Genomic DNA, 19,135 nt, shown 5'->3' on the forward strand with positions numbered 1-19,135 from the left:
CTTCATTGCACCCCCACCCCCACTGAGTATATTGGCTGTGGGCTGGCCCAATGCTTACAGGATGATCTTTCACCATTGCTCTGTGCCTGTGCCAGATCTTTCTCCCCAAATTCTTGGAATTCTTCTCTCCCTGATCTTCTAGGCCAGGGGTGGGGACTGTCCTGCCCACAGGCCATAGAAGACCCATAAAATCTTTTGGTCTGGCCCTGCCAAGGCTTTAGGGGTGAGTTAATTAAATGTTTGACCAAATATAGCAGACTAATTTTTAAGTTGATAATTTTGTATGACCTGCAAATGATGTTATAAATATCCAAATGGCCCTTGCAGAAAAAAGGTTCTCTACTCCTACTATGGGCCCAAGGAGATAATAGCATGGCCCCATTACTAGCCCAGAGAACTACACCACCCTTAGTGACTAACCTACATGAATCACCCTTTAGAGCAGTGGTTCTCAACCTTTCTAATGCTGCAACCCTTTAATACAGTTCCTCATGTTGTGGTGACCCCCAACCATAAAATTATTTTCATTGCTACTTCATAACTGTAATTTTGCTACTGTTATGAATCGTAATGTAAATATCTGTGTTTTTCAATGGTCTTAGGCTCTACAGCAGCGGTTCTCAACCTGTGGGTCGTGACCATTGGAAAACAGATATTTACATTACGATTCATAACAGTAACCTAAGACCATCAGAAAACAGATATTTACATTACGATGCATAACAGTAGCAAAATTACAGTTATGAAGTAGCAACGAAAATAATTTTATGGTTGGGGGTCACCACAACATGAGGAACTGTATTAAAGGGTCACGGCATTAGAAAGGTTGAAAACTACTGCTTTAGAGGGTTCTTCAGTGACTGAAATGGTGGAACTCCATCTGATGCCTGCTTCAACCCCTAGTGCTGCTGGCTGGTGCACAGATCAGATTAGACCTAAGGGTAGTTAACAGATTTTGATAGAGTGCTCCTTCTATGCCTCCTGTGTGTGATAGAGGAAAGAGGCAGCTTTCAGGTTAATTAGAGGGTTTGAAAAAAATTTTTTTATTTGCATTAGAAAGAGTAGTGAATTTTGTATTTGCATGCATTATATTCTTCTGAAATTTGTGCTCCTAGTCTATTCCATAGAATTAATATGATGTTAATAACTACATGTGTACAAAGAAAAGAAAGAACAATTTAAAATATCTTTAGCTGCTTTTGTTAAGTGAAATGAGAAAACTTACTGTTGATAATCACCAGGCTTTTTTACCTTCTTAGGTATAGCTCAGTTATCTCCCGAACTGGTAAATTTGCAGAAACAGTTGAAGAAAGTAGAAGCTACTATCATGTTAGGACATAAGAAGTTTGAAACTCACAAGGAGACTCTGCACAGACAGCTGCAAAGTGAAGTGAGTACTGATCTGTATTTGATCAGGTGTTAGTCTGGTCCACTGTGTACACGTATAAGCTTGGTATATGTCACACCAGTGTAAATCAGATTGGTTTTAACATAAAAAATTATTCCCCCACTATTCTAAGGTAACCTTCTCATCTGAGAAATGCTTGAGTGATGATATAACTATGTTCATAACAGTAATAAAATCCCAAGGAAAGCAAACTCATAAGTAAAATTGTCCCAGTCTCGATTGTGCCCTCTAGTAGTGTCTCTTGATTCTTGCTCTATGACTTAGAACTATTGACACTCTGGTGTCTACCTCATGCCTTATAGAGCTGTTCTGTGAGATGAGTGCAAAGGGTGGTGGCATACTTGATTGTGTGCTCTGTTGTTTTCTAGGGACTTGTGGGCTACAGGCATAAAGCTGCTCAGAATGGGCAAAACGTAAAGAGAATAAGCCCAATAAGTCTTGTTCCTTTTGAAGTGAACTGGGATTTCTTTTACATTAATTTCTTTCCCTTCTTTAGATATTTTTAGATTGAGCATTCTGCAAAGCTGAAGGCCCAGATATTAGATTATGATGCTTCTGTAAAGAGGTTAACTATGCAGGTGGCTGATTTAAAATTGCACCTGAAACAAACTCAGACAGGTTAGAGATATTTTTAACCTATAAATGTGTATGTGTAAAACTTCTGTTATATGTGAGAAAGTAATGATCCTTATTGAAATTTCAGTAATTCTCATAGTAGAGGAAAAGCCATAGAAATGTCATCTTAGAAGTAAAAACTCTGTCCATTTCAGAAATACCAACCAGTAATCAGCTAACGTGACTTGCTTTTATAGGTGCCCGTGGCTTGGGAGAGCCTCATACCCCAAATAAGAAAGGTGTGATGGCACAGAGGTCCCCAAATTCATGGACCTTTGTTTTTCTTTTATATTTGTTACCTTGATAATAAGATCAATCTGACCCTTTAAGGGATTTACATGTTCCTTGAGAGAAAAATATGTGAGAAGCAGAGTGACTTATGTCACACCAGAGGCCTGGTGCATGAATTAGTGCATGGGTGGGGGTCCCTCGGTTTGACCCACGGGGATTGGGCTGAAACTGGCAGTCCATCACCTCATGCTGCTACTGCCTACCGCTCCCGCTCATCCTGGCCCTGCTGCGCCTGCCGCAGGCTCACGCCCAGTCAGTCCTGATCAGGAGAAGCTTGTCTGCCACAGGCCGCTCACCTGCATCTGGCGCCCGTTCCAAAGGAGGATGCGACTGTCCCTCCGGGCAGGCAGTGGGACACCCTGGCCTCCACAGGATCCAGATTTGTCCTTGATGTTCATCCAGATTGTCAAGATTTCTTCCTTGCGGAATATCTAGGGAGGAGAAGCAGCTGGGCTGTAGTGCCTGAGGACAACTTCCAGGAGGCTAGCGGCGCTGCACTGCGCTGGCCCATTGGTGCCTGATCTGTTCTCCAGAAATTGGATCTGCAGGACTACTGAGGGAGTGAGTGGCTGCCACTGCTGGCTGGTGGGCCTCTGGGACAGGTCAGTCAGCTGAGCGGCACTCCCGCTGTGGGAGTGGACACACCACGGGGGCAGCTCCTGCGTTGAGTGACTGCCCCCTGGTGGTCAGTGCATGTCATAGTGACTGGTAGACAGGTAGGCTTTTAGATAGATAGATAGATAGATAGATAGATAGATAGATAGATAGATGATAGATAGATATCACATTGATTATATATAATGTTTATGTTTTGGCACCTCAATTTTTAAGTCACTTGATTAACCTTGGACACATTTAATGTCTTTGTGATAACCGTTATAATAACCTGGTTATTAACAGGAAAGGAGTAAAGGGAAGATTAGATAATAGAGACATGCCATTTATACAGCTTTCCCAGGGAGTTGCAGTTAATAGTCTCCAAGTTTATTCCCTGAAGATCACTGTGGGACGGCACTAGACAATAGACACATTCTCAGTAAGGTCTGCATGATGCTTACATGTCAGTCAAACCTGGGAACAAGTCAGTAGCCAGAAATAGGCATGCCAGTGCAAGTACAGGAATATTTAATACTTAAGCTCCTGAACAAAGAAGCCCCTCTCTCTCACTCACTGCTCGCCTTGGATTCCTAGCATATGGTGTTCTTAACCTTGTGGCCCACAGCCATGTGTACTTCATACAATGTGCTGATGGACCAAATGTAGCCTGATGCTAAATTGTGCCCTGCTTCACCATGGAATGGACACTCTGAATACTGGCCCTACTTTTTGATTCCGCTGGACCCCCATCTGCACCCTTTTTAGGACTAGGTTAAGGGATATTGAACTGTGCAAACCAAGAAATATAATTACACGCCTATAAAATCCATTCATTTTCTCATGGGAGTTTTAGAAAAGTCTTTTTCTGACGACATTGCAAGAGTCACTCACTCCCACTAATGTTGGAGAAATTTACCCAGTGATTTCTCCAGCTACACTTGGACTTCAGTTTCCTCATTTGCAATGGGGATATGAATACTTACTTTGTCATGGTTGAAGAAGGCAAAATGAGATGGATCTCAGTTGAGTGCAACACATCAGATACTCAGAAGGATTACTGCTATCATGTTACTGCATGTGTTCCCTGAGAATGCATACTATTTGCCCCTTCCTGCTTCAGAACAAGTGTACTGAAGCTGAGATACAAAGCTCAAAAGGAAGTTTCTTTGTGTTAGCAGTTGAACTGGTTTCCACATTTTCTGGTCCTGAGCCTTCCTCAGTTCCCATTTGTACTCTTTCCTCCTCAGTTCCAATCCCATCTCCCACACTAGTTTTACTTTTATCTCTTGACTCCTTCCTGTTCCTTATTTTCTCTCAAGTCTATTTGCCAAACTGCCCTCAGCTGAAATCACAGTGGTCTCGAATGATGAAAAATAGTTTGAGGATGGAACCCTTTTCAAACACAGGCATTGCCCTGGAGGCATTGCTGGAGAGGAGCAGTGACAATATTGGCTGTGCATGTTCTGGTTTTGCTTAGGGAGTCCAAGCATCTGTACACCTCCCTACCTGTATGACCCAGCCTCAGCTCCCTTGCAGCTGTGATGGTTTGCTTCGGCCCTCCTTGCCTTGGCTTCGTCCAGAAGGTTGTCCAGAAGGATGCCTGGAAGGTCATTCGGCTATCCGGTCTAATTAGCACATTACGTGTTTTTTTTTTTATTATTATAGACTAGAAGCCTGGTGCATGAAATTCCTGCATTCGGGGAGGAGGTCCCCCAGCCTGGCTTGTGCCCTCTCACAGTGCTGAATCCCCGCAATCGATCACCCCAAAGAGGTAGGTCCCTCCCACCCATCCGGGGCTCCTCGATGGATTGCCCCAAAGAGGTAGGCTGGAGCCAGAGGCCCCACCTCTGTGGTGCGCAGAGCCACAGGACCTCCAGTGCTGGAGGCTAAGAACAGCAGGTCATAATAAATGTGAGAAGTATGCCAGAAGGCTGATGGGCTTCGATATTCAGCAGGGCTGAAAATCTGCACATTACCTGCTAATTACTGAATGGCCGAAAGCAATTCCCCTAACCTGATAATCTTTTACTGTTTACCAAACCTTACCTTGAATATGTGTGTTTGCTTTGCTAAAGGGAAAAATCTTACCTTATAATAGAGAAACATGCAAATTGACCGCACCTCCGCTATGCCCACGATTGGGCCGGCAGGAGGCTGGGGGCGGGACTCCGGGTGGCATATCCGCCGTTGAGTAGATCAAGATGGCGGTGCCCAGTGGCCGGGCCCATGCCGCCGCTCCCGGGGGTGCCTGGGGCGATCGGCACCCCGGGGGGGCGTGGCTGGGCCCATCGGCACCCCGGGGTGTGTGGCCGGACCCATGCCGCCGCTCCCCGGGGTCCTGGGGTGATCAGCACCCCGGCGGGGCATGGCCGGACCCATGCCGCCACTCCCCGAGGTGCCTGGGGCCATTGGCACCCCGGGGGGGCGTGGCCGGGCCCATGCCGCCGCTCCCGGGGGTTCCGGGGGTCGATCGGCCACCTGGGGGGGCGTGGCCTTGCCCCTCCCGCCCTTCCCGGGGGTCCGGGGGTCGATCGGCCACTTCGGGGGGCATGGTCGGCCCCTCCCGGGGGTCCCAGGTGTCCATCGGACACCTGGGGGGCGTGGCCGGCCCCTCCCGCCCCTCCCAGGGGTGGGGGGGGCGATCGGTCGCCGGGGTGGTGTGGCCCCGCCCCTCCCGCCCCTCCCGGGGGTTCCGGGTCGATTGGCCACCTGGGGGGGCTTGGCCGTGCCCATCCCGCCCCTCCCGCCGCTCCCGGGGGTCCCAGGGGCCGAGGCTTTCCGGGCCTTGGGCACCAGCGGGGAGCCTGCACTGATCGCAGGAAACCACTGGGGGTCGGCTCCTGTGATCGGTAGCAGGGACGCTGGGTGCGGCGAGCCCAAGGCCAGGAAAGTTGGGGCGGAGGCTTTCCCGGCCTTGGGCACCAGTGGGCAGCCTGCAAGGATGGCAGGAAACCACTGGGGTCGGCTCCTGCCATCCTTAGCAGGGATGTTGGGTGCCGCGGAGCCCAAGGCCACCGCCCGGGGCCAAGCCCCGACCCTGAAAAAGGCAGAAGGCGGTGGCCACAGCCAAGGCCTGGGTCCCTGGTGCCGGCAGAAAACTGGTGCAGGCAGCCAGGCGAATGAAGGTCTATTGCACGAATCTTCGTGCAAACAGGCTACTAGTGTGTAAATAAAAAGCAGTAGGTCCAGAGATATGGCGAGCCACTCCACTAGAGAGCTGGTTTTCGCCTGGCTTTCCCCCATGCCTTCTAAATTTATATTTCTTGACTAGTGTATCTATTTATGCATCAGCCCTTTCTCCAAATTCCTGAACCCTTGCTGCGAAAAGGCTGCAGCACCCCAGGCTTGCCGCGTAGAGCCCTCAGGCCCCACTCCATGCACACAGCCTCAAGTCCCCACCCACCTGCGTATGCAGGCTGCACTCGCAGACTCCTGGTGATGGATTGTGAGGGTGTGATGACCACATAGGCTTTTATTAGTATAGATATATTGGGCCCTATAGTGGTTTTGCCACAACCTTGGGGATTCTGGGTCAGCATCCTTTAGTGAATCATGTTTGCAGTCAAATATGTGACTATCCATGCTGGGTAGAATGCGACTAATAAAGGTAATGAATGGGTTTGCATCAGTTCAGGTCACGTTTATCAACAAAGTGAATTTAGGACTGCCTAGACTTTGTTATCAAATAAATTATGAATATGTTTTCAGTTCTCAAGAGCTTTTTGGATTTTAAATTGTGGATCATGGATTGTGAAATAATATCATGCATTAAGAAGGAAGGCCTAGCTCTGACTGGCTCTATTCAATGGTTAGAGCAATGGCTTGCAGACTAAAAGGTGGTAGGTTCCATTTTCTGTCAAGCGCATATACCTCAGTTGTGGGTTTGTTCACCATCCCTGGTTTGTGGTGCATGTGGGAGGCACCAGTTGAGGTGTCTCTCACATTGATGTTTCTCTTCTCTCTCCCTGTTCCTCTACTTTCCCTTTCATTCTTCAATGGAAAATATATCTTTGAATGAGGATAAAAAAAGGCCTAAAAACAAGGTCTATGAAGTTATAACTGGTACATACATGCTCTCAATAAATGCTAATAAATAATTAGAATTACTGTGGCTTCATAAATTACTTAGTGTGCATGTTTGCTCTTATTACTATCTCCTTTCATTTTTTAAAAAAATTCTCAAGCATAATTGAATTTTTTTCTCTGCTCATTGGTCACATTATATTTGTGTAGCATGCAGCCCTAGAAAACGAAGTGTACTGCAATCCAAAGCCATCTCTGTTCCATCGTTCTGCCAGTGGATTTATGGTGTCTCCTAATGGTGAAACAAGCAGGGATTTCTTGAAAAATCTTAAACAGGAAAAGCTGACGGCAGACACAGTTACACTAAGGATCATAAATTATCCAGATACAAGTACAGTTGGTTGCTCCCCTGATTCTGATCTTGAGTTTGTACCCACACCAAGGCAAGAATGAAAGAGCTAGAGCAGGAGATTGATTACTTAGAAAAAGTTTTCTTAGATTACTATCAGAGAATTAGTCAGTACTCTGTTGCTAGAAGTCCACTAGCATTCAAGAGCCTGCCTCCCCACATGTGCAAGAAACCCTTGAGCATCATTTCGGGTTCCTCAGAAAGATGTACTTTTGCAGAGGAAGAAGGCAGCATGGAAGAAGTGCTGGGCAGTGCAGTCTCATGGCTCTGCACAGCTCTGACAGATGCCTCTCCTCCACTCTCCTTGCTAAATGAAGCCTTGATGATGAAATGTTTCTGGAAGGTAAGCTTCTGCAAAAAGGTTTTCAGGACTTGCATGGTCCTCTCATCTGAGTAAGAGTGAGTGAGCCCTAAATAGTAAGAAGGAAGAGAGAGCCTATGCTTGCTGAAACATGGGAAGTCTTTAGCCTGAGTAGGTTTGTCTGCTTGAGCCTATGGTTGCCTGCTTATCAGAGACTTCTCCCCTATGGCATAGCTTTGTGGCAGGCAACAGGATAGAGCAAGTTCAGACATTTTGCTTGGCATGCAGATGTGTGCAGAGAATGACAGTCAATGGCTTTTCCCTTACTGCTGATTAGTTTTATTAATGCCGTGAGTGACATCATGGCAACAAACAACAATGAAAACATAACAATCTAAAATCTATGCTACACAGGGAAAGCAGTCTTGAGAGGGAAGTTCATAGCTCTACAAGCCTACTGCAAAAAACAAGAAACAATGGTAGTAAGTCATCTAACCCTACAACTCAAAGAGTTAGAAAGAGAGCAAAAAGAAAAGCCGAGTGTAAGCAGAAGGAAGGAAATAATAAAGATCAAAGTGGAGATAAATGACATAGAGACCAAAAACACAATACCAAAGATCAACAAAACCAAGAGCTGGTTTTGTGAAAGGATAAACAAGATTGATTAACCTCTAGCCAGGCTCACCAAGAAGCAAAGAAACAGGACCCAAATAAACAAAATCAGAAATGAAAGGGGAGAAATAACAGACCCCACAGAAATACAAAGGATTGTTACAAAAATACTATGAACAACTCTGTTCCAACAAACAGGACAACCTGGAGGAAATGGACATATTCCTAGAAAAATAAAACCTTCCAAAACTCAACCAGGAAGAATCTAAACAGCACAATAGGCCAATAACTATGGAAGAAATTGAAACAGGAATCAAAAAGCTTCCAGCAAACAAAAGCCCAGGGCTAGATGGCTTCACAGGAGAGTTATACCAAACATTCAAGAAAGAACTAAAACCTATCCTCAGACTATTCCAAAAAATTCAAGGGGTAGGAGCACTTCCAAGTTCTTTCTATAAAGACAGCACCAACCTAATACCAAAACCAGATAAAGACAACGCAATGAAAGAGAATTACAGGCCAATATCCCTCATGAACATAGATGCCAAAATCCTCAACAAAATTCTAGCAAATCGGCTCCAGCAGTACATCAGAAAGATCATACACCATGACCATGTAGGATTTATCCCAGGAATGCAAGGATGGTACAATGTCTGCAAATCAATAAATGTGATACATCACATAAACAAATTGAGAGATAAAAATCACATAGTCATATCAATTGATGCAGAAAAAGCATTTGACAAAATCCAACACCCTTTCCTGATAAAAAACTCTCAGCAAGGTGAGACTAGAAGTATCATACCTCAACATAATAAAAGCCATATATGACAAACCCACAGCCAACATCATACTCAATGGGCAAAAACAAAAACCATTTCTTCTAAGAACAGCAATAAGACAGGGATGCCCGCTCTCACCACTCCTGTTTGACATAGTACTGGAAGTATTAGCCATTGCAATTAGACAAGAAGAAGATATAAAAGGCATCCAAATTGGAAAAGAAGAAGTAAAACTGCCCTTATTTGTAGATGACATGATATTGTACATAAAAAACCCTAAAGACTCCATCAAAAAATTATTAGACTTAATAAATGAACTCAGCAATGTAGCAGGATACAAAATTAATGCCAAGAAATCTATGGTATTTCTATACAGCAATATTGAACTTACAGAAAGAGAGATTTAAAAAGCAATCCCATTTACCATCACACCAAAAAAAATTAAGATACCTAGGAATAAACTTAACTAAGGAGGTAAAAGACCTATACGCGGAAAACTACAGGACACTGAAAAAACAGATAGACGAAGACGTAAATAGATGGAAGAACATACCATGTTTATGGATTGGTAGAATCAACATCATTAAAATGTCCATACTACCCAAAGCAATCTATAGATTCAATGCACTCCCCATTAAAATACCAACAGCATATTTCACAGACCTACAACTAACTTTCCAAAAATTCATCTGGAATAAAAAAGACCCCGAATAGCTGCAGCAATCCTGAGAAAGAAGAACAAAGTAAGTGGGATCTCAAGACCAGACTTCAAGCTGTATTACAAAGCCACTGTTCTCAAAACAGCCTGGTACTGGCACAAGAATAGACATATAGACCAATGGAATAGAATAGATTACCCAGAAATCAACCCAAACCACTATGCTCAATATTTGACAAAGGAGGCATGAACATACAGTGGAGTCAAGACAGTCTCTTCAATAAATGGTGTTGGGAAAATTGGACAGATACATGCAAAAAAATGAAATTAGATCACCAATTTAAGCCATACACAAAAATAAACTCAAAATGGTTAAAGGACTTAAGACAGGAAACCATAAAAATTCTAGAGGAATCCACAAGCAGCAAAATCTCAGACATACGCTGAAGCAGTTTCTTCAGTGATACTGCTCATAGGGCAATGGAAACTAAAGAGAAAATAAACAAATGAGACCATCAAAATAAAAAGCTTTTGCACAGCAAAAGAAAACATCAACAAAACAACAAAGCCCACTGTATGCGAGAACATATTTGCCCATGTTATCACCGATAAAAGTTTAATCTCCAACATTTACAGGGAACTTATACAACTTAATAAAAGGAAGATAAATGATCCAATAAAAAAGTGGGCAACTGACCTAAATACTTTTTGAAAGACAGAAGGAAGGCCAAGAGACATATGAAAACATGCTCAAAGTCACTAATCATCCGAGAGATGCAAATCAAAACAACAATGAGGTACCATCTCACACCTGTCAGAATGACTATCATCAACAAATCAATAAACAAATGCTGGCGAGGATGTGGAGAAAAAGGAATCCTCGTGCACTGCTGGTGGGAATGCAGACTGGTGCAGCCATTGTGGAGAACAGTATCAAGTTTCCTCAAGAAACTAAAAATGGAACTTCCATTTGACCCAGTAATCCTCCTTCTAGGAATATACCCCAAGAAATTAGAAACACCAGTCAGAAAGGATATATGCACCCCTATGTTCATAGCAGCACAATTTACAATAGCTAAGATTTGGAAACAGCCTAAATTCCCATCAGCAGATGAGTGGATTAGAAAATGATGGTATATCTACACAATGGAATACTACAGTGCTATAAAATTAAGAATTCTTACCATTTGCAGCAGCATGGATGGAACTGGAGAGTATTATGCTAAGTGAAATAAGCCAGGCAATGAAAGAAAAATACCACATGATCTCATTTATAGAAAATAAAGAACATTATAACCTGGTGAATAAAAAGATAGGTACAGAGTCAGTGAAGCATGGAACAGACTGTCGGATTACAGTGGGAAGGCTGGGAAGTGTTGGGGAGAGGGGGAAAGAGATCAACCGAAGGACTTGTATGCATGCACATAATGGACACAAGACACTGGTGGGGGGGTTAGGGGGTAGTGGAGGCTTGTGGAAGGTCAGTGGGGAATAAAAGGAGATATATATACTGCTTTTTGTAACACTTTAAACAATAAAATAAAATTTTTTAAAAATGCTGTGGATCAATTATACATATACTAGAAGCCCATTGCACGATGTTTCGTGCAATAGACTTTCCTTCACCTGGCTGTCAGCACCAGTTTTCCGCCAGCACCAGTTTTCGTCTGGCCACCCGCTGATCGGAGCGCCTCCTAAAGGCTGAGGGTGGGACTTGGGAGGCGCTCCGATGGGGGGCGGTGGCCAGAGGAAAACTGGTGGTGGCGGAAAACTGGTGCCGGCAGCCACGCAATCTGCCACCGGCGTCTTCCGCCGCCACTGGAATTCCGCTGCCACCAGCGTCTTCTGCGGGCCCCATGGGTCCTCCCGCAGCGCCAGCTGTTTAGGCCTGCGGGAGGAGCAGGGAAAGGGGACTCGCGAGTCCCCGCCCCCCGCTCCTACTGCCAGCCAATCAGCCACCCTGAGTCCCGCCCCCCGCGCCTCCAGCCGGCCCAATCGTGGGCGTAGCGGAGTGATGCAATTTGCATATTGCCTTTTTATTATGTAGGATTTGCAAAGATAATAGATTTTTTATTTCAAATTAAACTTCTTAGGAACTATGTTGTTTTTTCACTGTATAATTTGTAATATTCATGTCCTGATACCTTTTGCCCTTTAGGTCTGGGCCAGTCCCATGTTGCTTATCCCAGTCCTTGTCCTGAAAGAATGCTCCAGCCTTCAGCAACTGAATCTAGGCACAGCCTTTTCATCCATTCAGTTTCAAACCTTTTGGATCAGAAAGCTGAGTAAGTCCCGCTTTCTGATTGGCCCAGCCAAGTCTGGTTAGCTGCATGGCCATGACTTGTGTGGTGTTTTAAAGTAATGCTCAAGACCAAGTGGAGTGTAGAATTTGCAATCAGATGGTAAGATGATGTGTGATCTTCAAGAATCATCTGAATTATTTGGGGAAAATTTCTTTTAGCAAATAAGTAACTTTTCCCTGTTTGCTAAACCTGATGTGTACACTGTACACTTTGGCAGCAGTAAGCATTTTCATAGTTCTGTCAATAGACTTGGGTTAGAAATAGAAAAGCAATATACAAAATCTACAAAGGCAAATTCAATTTATTTTTAAACTTGAAGTAGTTTCACACATTTAAAAAATTTAAAATCCTTCAAAAAATAAGTCACTTAAAATATTTTGGCATTTAGTCCAAACAAAATTGTATTTTGTCTATTGAGATAAATACTGAATTGGTAGTGGGTTGTAGGGTTTGATTGCTAAAGTAGAATGGAGTAGATGTATGTAGAATTTGAATGGTGGGTCACCCAGGCTGGGATTGAGGCACATGTGGGACTCCTGTCTGTGCCTGATCCATATGAAAGGCACTCTTAACTCCTTAGGAACAATGGACATCTGTCTGCATATTGATTCAGTCCCAGTGTACAGAGTTGAAAACTGCCACATGTGCCATCATGGTCCTAATGCATATAATGTACATATATTTATACCCCTCTCTCATGATAAAGCCAAGAGGAGAAACAGGACACCTATGTGGGAATTAGGGCACTTGGATGCACATGGGGCTTATAGTATTGCATCTTCATCTGACTCATACTGATGCTGTGCAGAATTTGTTCTTTTCAAAAATGTTTTGTGGTTCTTAAAAAACTATAAGCATTGAGAGTGCAACATTATTTCTTGTCAACAATATAGTACCTGCCTCACAGTGTAAGGTGGTTCTGCAGAGTGCCCGAGCTAATGTCTTGATTACTTGGAATGATGCCTGGTGCATGGAGCGTGCCCAATGCATGGCAGCTTTCATTTTCACTGAGCACAGTTCATTCTCTAGAGCCTTTTCTTGAGTCACAAAGGCTTTTCAGTCCTGTGCTCTTGGTTTTACCTTATTACAACTTTACACTCATGAATTTTATTCTTCCAACCCAGTCTTTATCAAATACAAACTGAAGTTCAAGACAGAAATGAATTTTCAAATGTGGATGAGCTATCTTTTAAGGATAATGAGGAATTTGGATCATCTTTTGAATGTAAGTTCAAATATAAGTACCAGTTTTTAACAGTTGAAAATGTAGAAAGCTAAGTTTTGGTGAAATATATCTGTTGTTAAATCAAAGGCCTTACAAATTTCAACATTTGTATTTTGTGATAAAAACATAAATACAGATATAGTACTTCTTTTTTATATCACAGATTTTGAAGGGTACATTTGAGTGTTGGTATTTTTTTTTAATTTTCAAGATAACCAATAATTTCAAAGTTGGAGCTAAGCTCACAAGTGAAACCTTAACTTAATTTTCCAAGTATGGTATTGCCTCAGATTTAAAATACCTGATTTTTCTTTTTATGGAATATGAAGATGCTAAATTTATACAGATTCTGATGACTGCCTCAGATGTAGAAAACTCATTCTTAGTGAATGAATGGAGGTGAAAGTATATTAGCTTCCTTATCTGGAAATTGGAGTCCTGGCTCTGGCTCTGTCTTAGATTGTTCTCAGGGAGCCTACTGATTAAGTATAAAATTAGGATATAGAAGTCAGTCAGCTCTAAGGTTCTCTCTATCCTAGGAAATCTTTATATTTGTCTATAATCTACTAGTGGCCCGGTGCACGAAATTTGTGCATATTAAAAAGGGATTAATTAGAGGAAATAATTCAATATTTCTGTGTGCCCTGTCTCTATAATAGAAATGTAAGAGATCAAAGAAAATCAATAAAATGTATATGAAAATCTCCCTCCTGTCAGAGCCTGGGGTGAGCTGCAGAACCCTGAGTCAAGTCCCCGCCCAACCACTCGCCCTTTGAAATCTCGAGAGACCCACACCCACACCCACACCCACTCCCAGACCCACTCCCAGACCCACTCCCACTCCCACTGGGAGAGATCCAGACCCGGCCAGCTCCACCCCTGTCAAGCCCTGCCGGGCAGGGGGTGCAGCCTCAGTTCCCCTGGCACACCCTCAGGTCCCCTGCTGCTGGGTTGGGGGGCATGGGGCGTGGCCTGAGGTCCCTGGTCAGTCCCTGCTGGGTGTGGGGGTGGATGGGTGCGCAACCTGAAGTCCCAGTCAAGCCCTGCTGGGCGGGAGGCACAGCCTCAGGTCCCCCGCCCGGGCGGCACACAGCCTCAGGTCCCTGCTGATAGCTTGTTACAGCTCATTACGGGGCGCAGCCATCTTGTGTTACTGGAACCCCACCTCTGCTGTGGGCGCAGCCATCTTGTGACAGCATGAGGGTCAGTTTGCATATTATCTTTTTATTATATAGTATTGTTTTGCCTTGTGAGCTTCGTTGTCCAATCTGAAAGTATTATATTTTGAATAGTTAAATGAGAGCTTAGTAAAATTTGTAAATTCTTTGCAACTAACTTTTTAATAATTTTGTTAAGGCTTTACTAGTTAAATGGAATTCATATAATTATCAGCATGTCAGGTGAATTCTGTCACTTTCTTGTTGGGTTATAAATCTAGTTTTGGAAATCTAATTCTTTTAAGTGTAATAACACTTTGAGAAGTGAATACATTGGCAAGTGGCTATGCTGAAACGTCTGAGGATTAATTCTGTAGGAAAAGATCTGGCTTGGTTGCTTTGGCTGAGACTTGAGCGCAGCCAAAGTTACCCCCATACGGCCCTGCCTTCTTTTGTTGTTGTTAAGGACTGCTGGGACACTCATTTGTACCTGTTATAGATGCAGCAGACATGCCGATACAGTTTGAAGTGAATGGCCTCCGTCCTGCTGGCGACATGCCTCACTTGGAAACTGCCTTGGGTGCTCCTCCTGCCAGACGTATCTCCTCTCAATACCCAAGTACGTTTTCCTTGGTTGTACTACAGATAGTATGACAGGTACTGAATGCCAGTCTGTTCCTAGTAAGTTATTTCATTTATTGAGGGAGGACCTTTGTAAGCATAAATTATTCAAAGTCTTAGAGTTGGTGTGTTGCCATTGTTAATACATTTCTGAAATAACTCCCAATTTGAACATGTAAAGAGGAGAAAACTGAAGGAATTGCTTCTTATTAATCTTCCCAGAACAATGGCTTTAAAAAAAACTTTATTGTTGAAACTATTATAAAAAGTCCCCTTCTTTCCTCCATTGACCTCTTCCAGCCTGCTTCTGGCGCCTCCTCCCCCAACCCCCACATATACACACACAGGCCCTCACCATCCCATTATCTGTGTTCACACATTATGCATACAAGTTCAATGATTGAGCTCTTCCCACCCACCTACCCTCCCCTGAGTTCCCTCTGAGGTTCCACAGTCTGTTCCATGCTTTTATGTCTCTTGGTCTATTTTTGTTCATCAGTTTACTTTGTTCATTAGATTCTACACATGAGTGAGACATGTGCTACTTATCTTTCTCTGACTGACTTACTTCACTTAGCATAATGCTCTCCAGGTCCATCCATGCTGTTGCAAATGGTAAGAGTTCTTTCTTTTTTACTGCCACATAGTATTCCGTTGTGTAAGTTTACTATAGTTTTTTTTTATCTATCTGCTGATGAGCACTTAAGGCTGTTTCCAAATCTCAGCTATTGTAAATTGTGCTGCTATGAACATAGGGGTGCATTTATTCTTTCTAATGAGTGCATTGAATATATTTCTTAGAATATATTTCTAGAAGTGGGATCACTGGGTCAAATGGGAGTTCCATTTTGAATTTTTTGAGGAAACTCCATCCTGTTTTCCATAATGGCTGCACCAGTCTGCATGTCCACCAACAGTGTACTTTTCTCCACATCCTCGCTAACAGTTGTCATTTATTGATTTGTGGATGATAGCCATTCTGACAGGTCTGTGGTGATACCTCATTGTCGTTTTGATTTGCATTTCTCAGATGATTAGTGACTTTGAGAATTTTTTCATATGTCCCAGCTTTCTGGAGAAGTGTCTATTTAAGTTCTTTGCCCATTTTTTAATTGGATTGTTTATCTTCCTTTGTTAAATTGTATGAGTTGTAGACTAACTCCTTATTGGATGTATCACAGGAAAATATGTTCTCCCATGCAGTAGATTCTCTTATTTTCTTGATAGTTTCCTTTGCTGTGCAGCTGCTGTTTATTTTTATGTAGCTCCATTTGTTTCTTTTCTTCTTAATTTCCTTTGCCCTAGGCATTGTATCTGTAGACATGTTGCTATGTAAAATCTGAGATTTTGCTGCCTGTGGTTTCTTATAGGATTTTTATGGTTTCACAACTTAAATTTAAATCTTTTATCCATTTTGAGTTTATTTTGTGTATGGTGTAAGTTGGTGGTCTTGTTTCATATTTTTGCATGTATCTGTCTAATTATCACACCACCATTCCTTGAAGAGACTGCCTCTGCTCCCTTGTATGCTCTTGGCTCCTTTGTCAAATATTAATTTAGTATAATGGTGTGGTTCAATTTCTGGGTTCTTAGTTCTGTTCCATTGATCTGTATTTGTATGTGATACTTGTGCCAGTACCAGGGTGTTTTGATGACAGTGGCTTTGTAGTATAACTTAATTCTAATATTGTTATTCTCCCATCATTTTTCTTAAGATTACTGCAGCTTTTTGAGTCTTTTTGGTATAATTTTTAGAGTATTTTTCTAGGTCTGTGAAACATGCCATTGATATTTTAATAGGCATGCATTGAATCTAAAGATTGCTTTGGGTAGTATGGACATTTTAATGATGTTGATTTCTGCCAATCCATGAACATGGTATATTCTTATTCTAGTTTCTATCTTCTTCCTCTTTTTTCAATGTCCTATTGTTTTCCGAGTATAGGTATTTTACCTCCTTGTTTAAGTTTATTCCTAAGTGTCTCAATTTTTGTTGTTGTTGCAATGCTAAATGAGGTTGATTTTTTATTTCTCTAAGAGTTCAATATTGATGTATAAAAATGCCATAGATTACTGGGTGTTAATTTTATATACTGCTATATTGCCAGATTCATTTATTAACTTTAGTAGTTTTTCTATGGAGCCTTTAGGGTTTTCTATGTACAGTGACATGTCATTTGCAAATAATGAGAGTTTTACTTCCTCCTTTCCAATTGGGATGCCTTTTATTTCTTCCTAGGGGCCCAAGGTGAATTCATGCACCTTGAAAGGACCAGGGCTTTTGTTTGCTAGAAGTTTTTTAATTAGTGCTTCAATTTCATCAGTAATTATTGGCTTATTCAGGTTTTCTGATTTTTCCTGATTGAGTTTTGGAAGGTTGTATTTTTCTTACTTATCCATACTCTGACAAAGTTTTTGCTTAAGACAGTTCTTCAAAAATGATTTCATTTTGGGCTGTGAGGTTGCAGTGGGCACAGGGCGGGTCTCAGCCCATCCTCCGCGGCCCCTCCCACCATAGCCCTGTTATGCCCAGAGTTCAGGGTCCCCAATAATCAACCACCAGGGAGCCTTTTCTCCGATGCAAAAGCAAAGAGTCTTTATTCAAACCCGGGTTTGGCTCCCAGCCTCCTCCTGACGCAGCAGTGGGGCAAGAGAGCGAACCCCGGGGGAGGGGTAGTTTATAAAGGGTTGGTCATTTGGGTGGGCTTAGGGAAGTGACTTGGGTTACAGAGATTGCTTAATTTGGACTGAGTCTACTTCTCTACACTCCTATTGGCAGGTTTATGCAACTGTTACATTCTCGCGGTTTTTTAAGAAAAAGGAGTCATATACATAGTTACACAGGATGGAGGGTACAGTACATTTTGTGCTGGCCTGCTCTGCCCTTTCATTCCTCCCTTGTCTTGGGACATCCGGCTCAATCATGAGACGGTTTGCATTTTTATTTTGTTTCTTATTTCTAGCTAAGGTCTCTAGTACTACAGTCCACAAAAGTACTGTCCACAGTGAATTCCAGTTCTTCTCCTGCAGGTGTCGAGTTTCCTCCTGGCCTTCTAAGAGCCCAGGCTAGGGATCTCACAGGTGGTTGCCAGGATTCAGGCCGTTTCCTGGTGCAGGAGCTGGGAGTGGTGTAGCCAGGTCTGGACGCCGTCTACTTTAATAGCCGTGGGCGTGCTTAGGATAACAGTGTAGTGTCCCTTTCAGGTTGGGGTGAGTCCTTGGACAGTGAATTTCTTTACCCATATCGAGTCCCTGGGCTGGAAGGGATGTACAGGGTCCGCAGTGGGCATTGGCAGAGCATCACGAACAAGCTTATGGGTGGCTCTCTGGGTATACTGCAGAGCCTGTAAAGACTTGAGTAAGGGAATGGTTATGAATTCCAGCTTTCAGTTTCTCCCTGACCCTGGGAAGGATAGGGTAAGGTCTACTATACATGATTACAAATGAAGGGGGAACCCCTTCTGGTAGGGGGTACACCTGGCCCATAAGATAGCGAAGGGCAGGAGGTTGGTCCAGTTTTCACCGGTTTCTAGGACAAATTTAGTGAAAGTACTTTTAGAGTCCTGCTTATGCCTGTCCAGATTTTGGGCCTAAGGCTTGAGCTATACTTTGAAATACTTTGGCTACAAAGGCAGGGCTGTTATCTGATCCTATGACTACTGGAAGCCTGAATCTAGGTATAATTTCCTAGCAATTATAGAGGCAGTTTCTGTCCTAATGGGGTATGCTTCAATCTAATCTAAGAAGGTGTCTATGAGAGCTAGCAGATATTTATACCCTGACGCTTGTGGCTGGTGGCTTAATCTCTGTGAAATTTACCTCCCAATGCTCTCCTGGGGAATTTCTGTGGGTCCCGAAATCTCAGGGGTTCCTCTTACCTTGCTTAGCATTTACCTGTGCACAGATACTACTTCTAGTGACTATGCCTTTAATTACCTTATCTAAGCTTGGTAGTACCTGCCTCGCAGAAGTTCAGAAGTCTTGGTGATGCCAAGTGGGTAGCCTGGTGTAACTGGGCAACTCACGTCCGACCTAGAGCCTCTGGGACCAACAGTCTGTCATCTGGTAGGATCCACCAACTATCTGGTCCTTTGATGGCTTGCTTCTGTTCTGCCAATTCCTCCTCTTGTTTG

General features: G+C 43.2%; 1 protein-coding gene across 1 annotated transcript in view; it reads left to right on the forward strand.

Annotated features, from left to right (window-relative positions):
- Window positions 1-19,135, forward strand: part of LOC307096501 (centriole and centriolar satellite protein OFD1-like) — a gene marked incomplete at both ends in the record, with an annotated part of 74,162 nt that overhangs the window by 37,292 nt on the left and 17,735 nt on the right. The window contains 9 exon segments of the mRNA XM_079766165.1: window positions 1,260-1,390; window positions 1,915-2,026; window positions 7,152-7,364; window positions 7,367-7,612; window positions 7,615-7,649; window positions 9,037-9,040; window positions 11,855-11,981; window positions 13,124-13,272; window positions 14,848-15,000. Coding sequence (XP_079622291.1) covers window positions 1,260-1,390; window positions 1,915-2,026; window positions 7,152-7,364; window positions 7,367-7,612; window positions 7,615-7,649; window positions 9,037-9,040; window positions 11,855-11,981; window positions 13,124-13,272; window positions 14,848-15,000 — 1,170 coding nt within the window.

The sequence above is a fragment of the Cnephaeus nilssonii genome, assembly GCF_951640355.1.
Source record: "Cnephaeus nilssonii genome assembly, chromosome: Y".
NCBI lineage: Eukaryota > Metazoa > Chordata > Mammalia > Chiroptera > Vespertilionidae > Cnephaeus > Cnephaeus nilssonii.